Raw genomic sequence first — 14,975 nt, 5'->3', positions numbered from 1 at the left:
CAACGATGGCAGCCGGCTATACGGTGCTATCGGCACACATGCACTGTCAGAAACTCGTTGATCCTCACAGAGAGAGCCCATATTTCGGAGTATTCGCACCCCTGCTTTCTTAGGAAGCTTCTCAATGCTGGCCAGTGGCAGAGAATATAGAGGGATTCCTACAGAAGGCCGTCAGGACGTCACAGTCGCGCCAACAACAACAAAAAATAATCTCTAAACCTGCCTTCGACTTCTTTCGGTGGCTTACCCGCATGGCCGGCTATAACCGTCTTGCTCGTTGGTTCATATTCCTACGACCTTTTGGTGCCCGTTGATGGGGGCTTTGCCGAATCGAATAATGCCGCACCATGACACTGCCATACGGGTAGCCCGAGGTGTGATACTGAGCGTTAAAGTCGCCTGCAATGACAAAGGGGGAGTTCCTGGCAAGCTGCGCAGCCCTGCAGACTACAGTCCTTAATCGCTGTATCAGGTCCTTTGGGCTGCTGTAGACGTTCAACATGAAGAGGCTGCCCCTGCTGGCGGGTTAGGGAATGAACTCGATCATGATGTGTTTGATCTTGCTCTGCAACATTTGGAGGTCGAGTGTGACGTGTGACGGTTCTTGTTTATCAGGACAGCGACGTCTCTTCCTAATTCGTGCTTCGCGACAGATTGGTAGCCGGGTAGCGCGACGCTTTCGGCTAGTGTTTCTTGCAGCAGGACCACGTGCGGTTTGTCCGCGTGTGAGCGAATAAATTGCTGCAAGGGGGTTTTCTTGTGGGAGAAACCCCCTGCAGTTCCATTGCCGTATTGTTGTGGCTGTGGTTGAATTGTGGGCTAACTGCGTGAGAAGGCCTGACATTCTAACTGGCCCAGGCCGTTGCCAGGAGCAACAGCGCCCGCGGGCCAATTATTCGAGCTACCACATTCTCTAGGTACAATTATATTTTGCAGGACTTCAGATTGTACCTGTCTTGCATTGCTAGCATGCTGCCCTGGAGGTGCGAGAGGCCTCGCTCCGCTGCTTCATGCTCTCGCTCAGAGAAAAGAGAATCTCGCGAGTCTCCGACATTGATCTACTCGCTGATTCTTCTTCTCACTAGCAATGGCCCTCATTTTATCAAGCCTCTCCCGTCACAGTCACCCGCCATGGGCATCTCCGTCGGTACCGACTCGGCGATTCGGTTGTCTGCCGAGCCAGAATCTACAAATTTTGACGGTGCAGTTCTGCGGAAACCCGCAAGGTGGAAAGAAGTAATGAATAAAGGGAAAATCAGACATCCACCCGTTCGCAGCAATTGCTACAAAGGAAACCCATACGGTTTCCTCGATAGAAAAGCCTCAAGTTGAAGAAAAATTTGTCCTGGTCCTGGACTCGAACCGGGGACCACCGCCTTTCCGGGGCAGCCGCTCTACCATCTGAGCTAACCAGGCGGCTAGCAGATGGCAGGGCGAAGTCGAATTTGTCGACAACACGAAGCAAAGGCAAGAGTTTGACGTGGTAGTTCTGCGGAAACCCGCAAGGCGGAGAGAAGTAATGAATAAAGGGAAAATCAGACATCCACCCGTTCGTAGCAATTGCTACAAAAGGAACCCATCCGGGTTCCTCGAAAGAAATGCCAGAAGTTGAAGAAAAATTCGTCCAGGTCCGGGACTCGAACCTGGGACCACCGCCTTTCCGCGGCAGCCGCTCTACCATCTGAGCTAACCAGGCGGCTAGCAGATGGCAGGGCGAAGTCGAATTTGTCGACAACACGAAGCAAAGGCAAGAGCTTGACGTGGTCGTTCTGCGGGAACCCGCAAGGTGGAGAGAAGTAATGAATAAAGGGAAAATCAGACATCCAACCGTTCGCAGCAATTGCTACAAAGGAAACCCATACGGGTTCCTCGAAAGAAAAGCCTCAAGTTGAAGAAAAATTCGTCCTGGTCCGGGACTCGAACCCGGGACTACCGCCTTTCTTTTCTCCAACTTGAGGCTTTTCTTTCGAGGAACCCGTATGGGTTTCCTTTGTAGCAATTGCTACGAACGGGTGGATGTCTGATTTTCCCTTTATTCAGAATCTACAGATGATTACCACAAATATGCTAAGTGTCTGTTTGTCTCCATCTCGTTTCAAAGGGAATGGCAAATATTCATAATTATCATCATTAGCGTCATATCGTGCCATTTGTCACGCGATGCGAAATGCAGCGCCATGTAGCATTGATACGTACAAAATTTGCGTTACAGTTCTATTATATTCCACCAGGTGGCCCCACATGTAGCAACTGGATACAGCAGTTGCATGCTGCATGTAGCTGCACCTCGTTAACTCGAGCAGTCTATGGGACTATTTGTCACCACCCCGCTTCGAAGGGGACACCAATAAACCATCATTAGGATCGTCGTAATCAACAGCAACATAACGTGCCGCGACTCAACGGATGCGACATGGGCGCCACGAAGTCTAGGTACCTGTGTTTACTCTTCCGTACACAGTATGGCACCTCCTCGCAAGGTAGAGGCCACTCGTGAAGAAGAGAATCGTAGAGTTGAGTGCGTGGCCGCAAGCAGGCAACATCGGGTTTAGCAGACCGCTGTGCACGGGGCAGGACAAGCCGCAGCACAAGCCGCAACTCGCCATCGACGCCAGGTGGACAGTTGAGATCGTTCTCGTGAAAATGGTGGGAACATATTTCGCCGCTACCCTCTAGTGCGTGCTGCTGAAACTGTAGCTTCTATGGAGACGCATCCAGCTTATGTTGTGACTGTGATGCGCGTTCCGCCCAGGCCTGTGACTTTTTGCGCTAAGTTGTTGTAACGTTAAAAACAAAGATGACGTACTTAGTTTCGCTTCTTGAGTTGATCAAGCCGTCTATAATTCATTTAAAGCTGTCATATTTAGTCAAAGATACAGCTCATAATGATGTATTTTCTCGTGGCTGTACGTGTTCTGGATCTGCTGTTCTGGATAATGGTCTGGATCTGCTGCTAAAAAATCAACCTAAGTTGGTGACTTCTATGGTGGTTATTTCTGTAATCGGTTGGCACAGTGCTGTTTATGTTAAATACAAATTACACATGTAAGCTAAGGGCGCAGTGTGGCTAGACGTTTGCATAACTATTCGAAAGCACTGGTTGGTATGATAAATGAGGATTTAGATCGCTATAATTACGTTTTTGCAACAGAAGCTCTTCGTAAAAAGAAAAATGAAGTATGGACTTGTCCAAAAAGTAATTGCTACAACATCGACAGCAGACAAAAACACGCGTGCGCAGTCCGAGATTCTCAGGTATCTATCCTTCATAGCGCACTCAAATGTATCTAAACCGTGAAGCGAGGTTTATTTATAATGATTATTCCCACTGCAGCAGTGCCTCTAACGTAAAATTTCGACGTGGCCTTCTCAACTTACAGCAATGACGCAGAATTACAAGGCTGGGCCTTTAAGACAAGCTTGATCACTAATCGGCTAGTAAACCTGCATGCTTGCAGTACATCGGTAGTCTTACGCATCAGTCTCCAGGGAGCTGTATATACTCCACACGCCCGCATTCCTTCCGATTTTTGGTTCTTTCTGCTCAAACAGCAAATGAATGAAATGATCGGCTGGAAGGAGCGCTAAACCACTTCAGAACGGCGAACTTCAAGGACACTATAGAAAACATTTTCCTTCATTAAACCAACCAATCCCCCAAGGCCTATCCCTTGCAGGGGCGTTTTGCGAATGGTGGCATAAATAAATAAATAAATACCGTGCAATGTCAAAAATGCAAGACAAAGGCGATGTAAGCCTTGAATTTTTATAAGCATTGCAGATGAGGCAAAGACTTCATAGTATTTTCCGTCTAGTACGAATGAGCTATAACTGGGAGAAGCTAGAAACAGCTACGTCAGAAATAAAGAAGACCGTTCGCTTACCTGAATACGCCTTTAGGGAATATTGCCAGTCGGTCATAAACGACGACCGCGAGCAATTTCGGAAGCATGTGAAATGAATTGAAAAAACGGCAGTGGGTATTCCGGCTCTTATTTCACGAGACGGCGCTGTTTATGACGATGCAGCTAAAGACGAATGCCTTAATCAGTATGTTGCATGCGTGTTTTCCTCTGTGGTACGGAGCAGCGATAAGTACAGAAGTATCCCACGAGAGCTGATAGGTGACATATAAATGAAATTCCACAGTTACATGTGCCAGAACAATGCTCTGATATAAGGCACGCCGTAGTGTGGGACTCCGGATTACTTATTACGCATGCGCGCAATGCACGGCACACGGGCTTTTTTTTTACATTTCGCCGCCATTGAAGCGTTGCCGGCTCGGCAAGATTTTATCCCGTAACCTCGTGCTTAGCCGCGCAATGCCATATCCATACAGCCACCATGGCGTGTGACAGCTGATGAGGATAGTGTGGTTCTCACCATGCACTTAATTTTTTGTTAAAGTTAAATCTCGCCAAAGGCGGAGAAGTCCCGATAGCTTTACAAATCACATCTTCCAAAGAAGAGGGGCACCTGCGTTCCGCCCTTTTTTTTTCCCAGTTTCGTGGTCGGACTTTCTCCACCGCTTCAAATGCGCCGGTACACAGGGCGCACCCTCTGGCTCAAACAAATTTTGGGGTGCATTTATCATGTTCCTATGGGTGGGCAGCGCAACCCGGACGAAGGACGAGAGGAAGTACACAACACGAGCGCAGACTGTACTTCCTCTGTGTTGTGTACTTCCTCTCGTCCTTCGTCCGGGTTGCGCTGCCCACCCATAGGAACATGTTCAATCACCAACTCGCCCAGCTTGCCGTCTTAATTCAGTGAATTTATCACCGAGTGCCAACTGTGGTGGACTTGCGTGCTGTCAACCCCTATTACAGGCGCCGATGGGCTAATTAAGGACTATCTTTTCTGCAGAATGGGGTGATGAAACCGCAAACGCTACCCAAATATCCTGTACACAACAAGTATACGCGGGCAAGCGCATCATTCCAATGATAAAGCTTACCTTCGCAGTCGTTTTTGATGGATCCTGCGTTTTTTTAAAAATTAGCGCATAGTGATTAGTAGCGCTGGCATGTACACCAACGATTGCAGCCATAAAATTCCATATAGGATGCGCCTATTTATGATTCTTCTCTGTATTGCCTTACATAGTTGCATTTCAAGAAAAATTTGAACTTGCTCAACATGATTTCTAGCTGTGTAGAGCAGATTTGTGCAAATATTTAAAAAAAATGAGCGAATACCTAGTTAGCATATTAATTATTTAGAAGCTACTTGCTTAACTATATACAGCTGAAAACTACAACGTACGATGAATGCTACTAAACTCTAAGCGTTCGTATTCACATGCTTGAAACATAATATTGGGGTATCAAAGATTGCGCACTACGTACGATGCTTTGGCCATTAGCGAGGTAAAATGTTTTCGAAGTGTCATCAAGGCTGCTGGAATAACAATGGGATGTAGTCCCAAGAGGCGGTTTAGGCACCCTTTAATGTTTCTGTGTTGACGACGCAGGACACTTGCGGGGCTAAAAAGAAACTATCATATACATCAATGGGCAAGCGAAACACAGTGGCGGGGGGGGGGGGGGGAGGGAGAGCTCTGCGGAATATCTGGATGAAGTTGCTACGTATGACTTACTAGGGCCGTTAAAAACGCCTGGGAGAAAGCAGAAAACCTTCGGCAAAATTTAAAAAGGAAGAAACACCCAGTGAATGTCTTTTTGACAGAAGAGCAGCGGTTTTCGTTTGACGAATCTCCTACGCAGACTAAATTCTCTCTCCATTCTGTGTCTTCGCTTTTGAGGTATAGATATTTGTGCACTTTAGCCACCTCTTCATTTGTATCCTCGTTCCCGAGTCTTTCTTGAAAACTAATTTTTCCCCGTGCTTTCCTGACTTCAAAAGGGGGCACAAGTCATGCCTCTCTGGACTGCCTCATTTCTGGTCCGACCGACCACTGTACTTCCAACCCCGACTAGATGCCTAATTTTAAAGGCACAATGCCATTTTCCAACGGTAGCGCAGGCACAATCGTTCCTTTCCAGATTACTCACACCACCTTCAATATTTTTGTAGCTCCAAAGTGCTCTATGTATTCTCACTGCTGCATTCCGCTTCCATTTCATTCTTAGATTACCATTGTGGATGCTTTAGTATAGGTAGTTTCTTCATTTATGAATACACCAAGCTACTTATATTGCTTGAATATGGGTATGACTTGCCGTTCAATTGATGCCACGCCATTGCTCGTCTCTTCAGCCAAGTTCGTAATTATCGATTTATCTCTATTAAACTAAGACATTGATTTATAGCCATTACCCCGCATATTCCCAAGTCTCTGTAGGTCTTTTGTATCGTCCTGTAGTAGCACAGTGTCGCCCGCATACCTAATCTAGAGGACCTTATGATGCACCTTTTGCCCATTACGTATGTAAGATAAGACAAAACCCGATTCACTGTTTTGCAATCGTCCTTCTATGCACTTTACACAAAGCATGAACAATAATAAAGGCAGAAGGAATCCTTGCTTCAACGAATTTTCTCAAGTTCGTTGCAAATAACACCGTTGAAGGTGGTTCAGATGCTTTCAGAATATTAAGTGCAACAGACTCGCGTTCGAGCAGGCAATAGTTCCAACACTATCTTATGTACAAGGAAGCCGCCATAATTCGAGCCAACGTCAGAGGAACGATGGCAGTGAAGCAAATTTAAAATGTTTTTATGCATATTTTAACACTATCGCTCCGTATGTTTCAGTGGTGAAACAAAAATTAATTTTAGGGTCTCACGTGACAATTTTCGCGTGCTATAAGATTATGAGTGACGAAGTAGTGGGGCACTGCGGAATAATTTTTGCTTCCTGGGTTTCTAACGTGCACTTTATTCAAAGTACACGGGTGTTTTCTTCCATTTCACCCCCATCGAAATGGACCCTGCGCAGCCGGGATCAAACCAGCGACCTCGAACTTAGTAGGGTGGCGCCAAAGTTCCTTGCATACATCGGTAGGTAACTTATGAAACAATTGTAAAATTGACATCACTGACAGCAAGATTCTCTTATAGTCAACGCCAACATTTCTCAAAAAGGAGCGAGAGATCTAGTGAATAGCTTAACATTTACACAATTGCATTCCAGTTAAATCAAGGGATGGCAGACACCAAGCCACCGCAGAATAATATTTTGTTCTGTCACTAGTGCGCTCTTGGGAAGACGTTTTAGCGAAATCGCTGTTTGGTGCCTTCTACTGGTTTCTCTGTTGACTATAATCAAAATTTGTTCTGGTGTCGATTAAACGAATAGCCAATGCCTTACTGCAGGATGCGGGCGGCACGCCTGGAGATCCCGGGCCGTGGGGGCGAGAGGCCTTCCTTCTTCTCGCGTGACTCTTCGTCCGGCGACACAAGCTCCCGGCCTCCCAACAACATCGAGGAAGACCCGCGAACGGCGGGACCCGCAGCCTCGTCTTCGTCATCTTCATCGGGAGAGAACTACGAGGACGAGCTGGATTTCGCCAAAGAATTGGCGTCTAGCAAGCGAAAGTCCCTCGCCGGGGGCAGTTCCCGTCGCAGCAGCCGCGTCACTTTTGGCGCCACGGCCGCCATCTTGCAAGTGCCCGGCATTCCCAGCCCTCGGTCGGGCTCCCCCCGCTCCGGTTCGCGCTCAACGTCTCCTCGCTCGTGTTCACCGCGCTCTGGCTCGGTCAGCTTTTTCGCCGAGCCCAGCTTCATCCAGGACGTGGTGAACGACTACGACGACGACGCGGACGACGAGGACGACCTGGAGGCCACCGACTGCGGAGTGGACGCTAGGTAGCCGCGGCGAGGCGGCGGCGACTCGACCGCCGCCTGTTTGGTGGTGCTGCCGCGTTCCGGGTCGTCACGTATTGGAGTTGCTCTGGCGTCCGGCACCGCGATGCTGGAGACGCTGCTTTGAGCATTCCTCTCAGGATGAGGGCGCCGACTCGCAACGCAAAGAAATTGATGTGCGACCACCACTGCACTTCATGTGCAATGGCAAAAACTCATTCAGAAACAATAACCCTGGGGCGGGCGTCAAATCATATACAAAATGTTGAATACAATCATAATAATTTTAATCGGCTAGGCAAGACTTCGAGTGTAGTTGAGGTGCCAGCCAAGCGGCTAATTTTACAGGTAATGCTGTGTTCGTACCAGTGATACGCTTGTCTCGTCAGTCTGTTAAAGGAACAGATCAGAATGCAAAAAGGTGCCAGCCTAAAATTTAGAGATATAAACAGAACTTCTTCTTTCATACGGAAGAAGCGCAGTTTTGCTTTAATAAGCAAAACGGCATTTCAGTGTTTGGAAACATCTGTGTAGCTGGCAGTGCACTCACAAGTAGCTTGGGTTACAATTTCCGGCTGCTGAACTTTAAGTACGACTTAAGGATACGGGAAAAAATAAGATGGCATCACTGTGGGATGGTATAGCCATTCGCACGCGACCGTCAAATGACGCTTCCGTGGAAGACATGAGCAATAAAAGGAACAATCGATACTCCACTCATTCCGCTGTACGAAAAGTTAAAATGTCAAATTAACCACTGCAAAAGCCGCTCAACCCTCAAAGAAGAACGTTGTAGTCTGGGCAAATTTCCTTTCGTTTTACCTGTGGTGTTGCGAGTAATGTTGTTGGCGTGCAATAAGGTTGAAAGAACTGTCCTTATCTGCGTAAAATTGAAAATTGAAGGTTACAGAATCAATGCGCCTGGCTTCAAGTATGTACGTGACTACTCTGATGAAACTATAAGGTGATCCACCTAAGGTCAGTCGCATGTTAATTTTTGTGTTTTACTGCTAATGCTGCAGTACGATTAACTGAATTTGTTGCAAAACGTAGGTTGTTTAAGAAGACGCAAAGCGTGTGCGAGACGGTGCCCTATTTCCTACACAAAAGGCACGAGTAAATAAATTGCACTGTCGTACAAGCATCACCCGTCGCACGCGATATCGTAGGTAAGCAGGGCGAGATAACGCAGAACTGAAGTCATAAAGTAGAACTGCAATTATACTGATGAAGGTATTTAATGCAAACGCCTATGTCTACTGATCGATGAGTGTTCCTATTTACAGTCTACGAGAAGCTGGCGCTAAAATTTCTAGCGTGAAGAACATTCTTTTTGGATAAAAACTTTGGTTAATTATGTGCTCTGTATGTGAATTTCCACCTTCTTCTTTAGTGAAAGTTATCCACGCAAACGAAATTTTCGTCGCATATATCATACATCACACACTTACAAATAAAGTGCAACGTTAATCGCAGACTTGACCGTATTTAAAGCGATTACTAGCATTAACTCATAGGTATTGGGAGGTGGCAGCTCCGAACTTACTTTCAGAAAGCACAACAATATTCGAATGCGTCATATGCAATAGTTTTAATTATCGGATTTTGTTTATTTTCTCGATGCAGTTTAGTAACGTTTCTCACAACGGTGTTTAGCTATATTGTCCTGCTTATGCCGGGGACACACTATTTGATGGAAATATTTCGTTTAATAAAACACATAGTACGAATAAGATTTCAGCATCGTTTTTTGTGCAACTGATAGGTTCTGATGACACGGTAATACCTTTCGTTTTTCATTTCGAAATAATTGAAGTTATGTTAGCCATCTCTTCATTGGGAAAGCGAAATTCAGTAAGCCCTAAGTAGTCACAGTGCCTTCCAAAATAGGCTGTCGATATAGAACAGCTGCGCTATATTTGATCAGGAGCACATTACATACAAGCCCTGATTTACTAGCAAAGCTGTGCTAAGATCTATCCTTGAAATCGATATGAAGTAGGTAAACACGATGGTTGGCACCTTTGCCACCGGAAAGTAAGCAAATTCAAACGCAGATGACAGAATAATGATCTTGACCAGTTAGTTGGTCGTTGCGATACTAAGTAATAGCGCGTGCTTAGGGAGTTGATAATGTAAGGCTTTCATGAAGCAAGCAGTAATAGTTTCTTTTCGCAAGATTTAATACTATAGGTCTTGTGCGGGGCTAGTGGTCCTTTTGCTGCGAATAATAACCATAGTTTTAATGATCTAAATCTGGGTAGTTGCAATATGCAGCTGCCTAAGCGCCACGGTACAGGTGAATTACACGTCGCAGTTGAAAGCCACCATGGTTTTTGTGATGTTTGCATCCTCTCGGTATGGTTTGTACTGTGCAGCAAATAATATGCATTAGTGTGGTTGCTCGGGTCAGTATTTTGATTATGCTGTTTCTTCCGTAGTGTCATGGAGATCTTGGCGTTTTGTCCAGTGTTCTGTCTGCGCTTGTTATTATATCGCCTTTCCAGTGTTCTATCATTAAGGTTTCTTTTAAGCTTTGCTTCTTTGCTGTTCGCGAAACACGCTATACGAAGCTTTTGTATAAATATGTGTTTCTTAAGCACACTTGTTACTCATGCGATGTCTCTTATGCATGCAAATAGTCTAATGCAGAGCATCATTTGTGGGTTCTTACATGTGAATTGCTAGCTTGTATAACATTAGTATTTACTGCTTTATTACGACCCAGTTTTGCCAGATCTCGCTTTAATTTTGTGTAATCAGTTAATGTCATCGAAAATTTGCACTGTCCAAGGAGACAATACGTACTGTTTTAACCCAATGACCTGTGCATTACGTGTTTTGTGAGAGCCGTTTTCCGTAACTGTTTTGCCGTGAAGCTCACCTTCATATTCGTTGAGGCACTGACGCTTGGCTCGTGGTAAGAAAGTGTAGCTGTATAAGAGTGTTTCACCTACATTCATGACCCTGTTTGTGCTAGAGTTGTCTGAGGGCGATTGTTTAGCCATAACCATGGACCGGCGCCCGAACATTGCTCGTGCCTTCCCATTAAGATTTCCATCGCTTCGGAATACAACCCTCGTACTTTAGAGTGGCAGGTCCGGTCCACCACAGCAGAGCCAAAGGCTTTGTGATAACGCTCCTATTCCTTGTTGGGATTACTCAATGTCACGTTATACACAAGTACTCATTGTAGTTCGTGGTGAGAGAAGAACAAAGAAATGCTGTCCTTTGAAAATGCCACGGGAGGACCAATCCTTGAGAAGGTGCTGGCGTGTAGACCTGGTTATATTGGCGGATAGGCCAAGGAATGACGTGTCTATCTTATTGAAAGAGTAATGCCACATGACAGGATTTTCTAAAGGTATTAAATGTTGCCTTGACTGATAAAGGAAGCAATGACTTCCCCATTAAACTCAGCACAATGCATTCCAAGTAAGCAGAGTGGTGCGCCTTAAGCTTCAGCATATTATGAATGATTTTGTGAAAAGACCACATAAATTTTTTTCAAAACTATACACATTTATTTCAAGGTTCTTCCTATGTGAAGCGTGGATAGACAGGGCCGGCGTGACACCGCTAAAAGTGGATGAAATATTTGCTTGCGCTGCAAAACTTGAAACTATAGCAGAGAGAACAGCTACCACTTGTCTAGTCAGAGCACGATAATTTAAGATAATTTATTTTATCAAGCAATATTTGAGGTAGTGTCAGCTACTTTAGGTAATCTCAGTTCAGTACACTAAATACATAGATGAATAACGACGTGTGTACATATGCATACAGCATAAATGCATGCATCCAATCGTCGTTACCTGCGAAGGCGAAATACTTGCGGACCGACTACAAACATCATACAGCATGGATCTCTGAGGCTGTCGGCGGTTCACATAAAATGGATATACCAGTATAACCTTGATCACATGGTTAAATACCTAGAAAATAATAAACTTTCGAAAGCGCAGCTTATTTACCCATGAATTTTGTTTCCTACACAACACCGAAAGAGTTTTAAATCTGAGTAGCAGCTAGTCTGTGGCATAAAAAACTGGTAAAAGGAATTATTTCAGAGACGCATACTGAGCAAGCCAGTTGAGAGGGGGATGGTACTATCGCGTGAACTGCGTATAACAAAGCTGCATTATTTCGAAGCCCTGCTGCCAACGGCAGCTGCGAGACCGCAATTATGCTGGTGGTACTGATTTCTAAAAAAAATTCTAAAAAGTGGTGATCTCCACGCAAAACAGTTTTCCTGCGCATACTTACAGTAGCGTAGAGCTTTAGGTAAAAAAATGTATTCGTGTATATTTCATTAAAAACACTTTGAAAGGCAAAGCCCTTTGTCTAATTTCCCAGCAGGGCAGCCATTTCGTCTACGGTCTTTATTCTGAGGATTAGAGCAAATGATTATAGGGTTATATTAGGTACGTGGACATAATTAGAACTTGAGGCATTCATTGTTATGTTTTTGTGAACTGACGACGCAAAAGTTGAAAATAGCTTACTGCTGGTTAGTGTATATAGCGCTAGGATTATTTCTCACATTGACGTGGCATGGCATAATGGCATGGTGAACAAGGTCCACAAGCAGAGTATTGCTCTTTCTCATCAATACTTCATGAATCTACAACTGGCAGGAAGCGTTTGTATGTCATTGTTAAATCAAAGCTATGCAATCACTTGTCATAAATACAATAACGCTTGAAGGGATTAGGGCATTCCCAAAGGTAATGTTGTAGTTCAATTGCTGTTATTCTTGTACATCCTTCAATTTAAGCAAGTTTATATGTCTGCCCTATTAAAACCTGGCACACAGGGTGGGCGGGTTGTCTATGAATGTATGCTGCTCTATGAATAAACATCAAACTTCAGGCTTCAAACAGTCGACCATGCTGCATTAGATTACACGCAATGAAGGCACACTTAGCAAGCTGCTGAACTCTAACAAAGATGAAAATCTAAAAAAAGTGGCACAACAGGTATTTTTACGAAACAGGTGTTTTCAGCACTTGCCGACATTTCGTGTGCGTAGGCATGGTCACAATATCGCCCATCGAGAACGTAGCAAGCGGTAGCGTTGATACTGAAAAAAAAACGTTGAATAGAGATACCAACCCAGTAGTTGACGTAAAGGTTTGTGAACTTGTTATCAATAAAATTGTTCGCGTTCTACTTACCACTTAGAGCGTAACGACGAACGTTGCGAGGAGCCACAACCAACTTGAACAGGTTTTTCATTGCTAAAAGGTCTCATAACTTTACAGTGCACCTTTATTATTCCCGTTGGAGTACCCCTTTAGAAGCATGGGCAGAAATATCTAAAATACGAAACTTCTAGTCAATAAATGTTTCAGTGCATACGAACTTGAACGGATCTTTCAAGAAGAGCTCCTGATAACATGAAAATCAATATTTTCTAGTCCATATCAAGTCCAAGCAACCTAACTATGCCTCTCGTACGACAAATTCGTGTAGTATAAACCTAAAACCCACAAATTTTTGCTGCTTAATTCATAGATGTAAATATATTTGTAGTAATTGCTCCTCTTGTAAGCGATTAAAATTGGCGGGCCTACCGGCGAAGTCCTCAAACGTTACCAGTATTCAGTACTGTAATGGTACTAGACGACGATTATATCTCACGACTTAAACATATCGTCATAAATAACTTATAATTGGCATATTTGATAATTTCTCAATGCGACGTTGTTCATAGGTTTCCTTTATTTCTGCACTAAGCAAAGAAAGACTAGGTGGCTCCAAATTTTACGACTTTTTTTGAGCGTGACAAGAATGCATATAAAATAAATGCACGAGAAAAGTAAAGCTGCGCCTGTTCCGGCGCAGAAAGGTATAGAAAACGAATGCAAAAGGGAAGACGCCTGGTTTTTGGTGGGAGTTTTACGCATGGCTTCCAAGTATATCTGTTCGAGAGCGTTTTAGTGCTTGTTATATCTTGAAGTGTACTGGTGCAGGTAGGACGACATCTTAAACGGTAGTCGCTGGCAATGGCATTTTACTCCCATCTTACTCGTCTGTGCGGACGTAATTCAACCTGTGAAGTGGTTTTCTTATGCGCGTTGTTTTCACGTGAACAGACATTTGTACCGACCATGGAGTGTTGCCTTACATATTCATCCACTTACAACTGCGAATATTCTTCAAATAAAAGTGTTGTTTGCGTATTTTCCTGTGTCCTGTGCTTCTACTGTCTCTGTGAAAACTAAGCCAATTTAATTTACGCGCATGACTTTTCTAGCATATGGCTAATTGCAGTCAACTAAATAACGACTTTTACGTGCACTGACAAGCAAGAGTTGATGCTGACGTACTGCTCATTGGGCTACTACGAATGACCTCGTTGGTGACAGTGTTTCTGGCACAAAATATTGGGAGATTGTAGGTAGAAAGAACACGAATTTAGATACTATTTTACTACTCCGTACCATGGGCTTGGCAACAGCGCAACTACTTGACCCGTGCATTACCACGCTGATCGATTTTCTGAGTAATCCTTTTGCGGCTCCAGGATCTGGTGCGATTCGCCGGCACAGCAACATTGCGGTATCGGCGATGTGCATGGGACACTTGTGGCTGTTGAAGGGAGATGTGCAAGCTGTGGATGGGGGCGATAGCATGGGGAACTCGATCACGCCATGCAAAGTTCTCCTTGGTATTGTATTTGACAGCGGTACTCGCAGAAAAGCTTACTCAGCCCTTCTACCGGCCCGAGACTTGTCCCTGGTCCTTACTGCGCTATGTTACTTGCAATACAACGCGGTAATTGCGAGAACATCTTCGTCGACAGTATTGGTAACAGATATCTAGGCCGTTCCAATTAATGTTTCTCTTGCAACACAACTCTGAAAGCTGCAAGCCGGTGGCGATGAACCACAGCGCCCAATTCCTTCCTCTGTGTTTAATGCCCACTGTTACGCTTGTACCCGAGTCTCCTCCAGCTCGTAGCGTAGCCTGTAGAAGGTCTGCTTGGAAAGGCGACAGTGACCGTGCAAATAATTTTCCGCCATCTATTCGAACGCATATCGCACTTCCTGCCATCGTCAACAACAAAAGAGCAACGCCAAGCAAACAAGAGGGGTAAGTGACAGTCTCCCATGCAACCAACGCACGCTCGCTCGGCGCCCGCGTATCTACGCAGTGCGAGTTTACAAGTTCTAGTAAGTACGAGCAGGGCGTGGCATTTC

At 44.9% G+C, this 14,975-nt stretch overlaps 1 protein-coding gene across 4 annotated transcripts in view; it reads left to right on the top strand.

The window, feature by feature from the left end:
- Positions 1–13,955, top strand: part of LOC142573155 (uncharacterized) — a 731,380-nt gene extending 717,425 nt beyond the window's left edge. For all 4 annotated transcript variants that reach the window (XM_075682709.1, XM_075682708.1, XM_075682707.1 and 1 more), the window contains one exon: positions 7,282–13,955. In XM_075682709.1, coding sequence (XP_075538824.1) covers positions 7,282–7,777 — 496 coding nt within the window. In that variant the 3' untranslated portion in view covers positions 7,778–13,955. The remainder of the gene's footprint in view (positions 1–7,281) is intronic.
- Positions 13,956–14,975: the final 1,020 nt, after the last annotated feature.

Source organism: Dermacentor variabilis, chromosome 2 (assembly GCF_050947875.1).
Source record: "Dermacentor variabilis isolate Ectoservices chromosome 2, ASM5094787v1, whole genome shotgun sequence".
Classification (NCBI taxonomy): domain Eukaryota; kingdom Metazoa; phylum Arthropoda; class Arachnida; order Ixodida; family Ixodidae; genus Dermacentor; species Dermacentor variabilis.
This window is presented reverse-complemented; position numbering and strand designations above follow the sequence as displayed.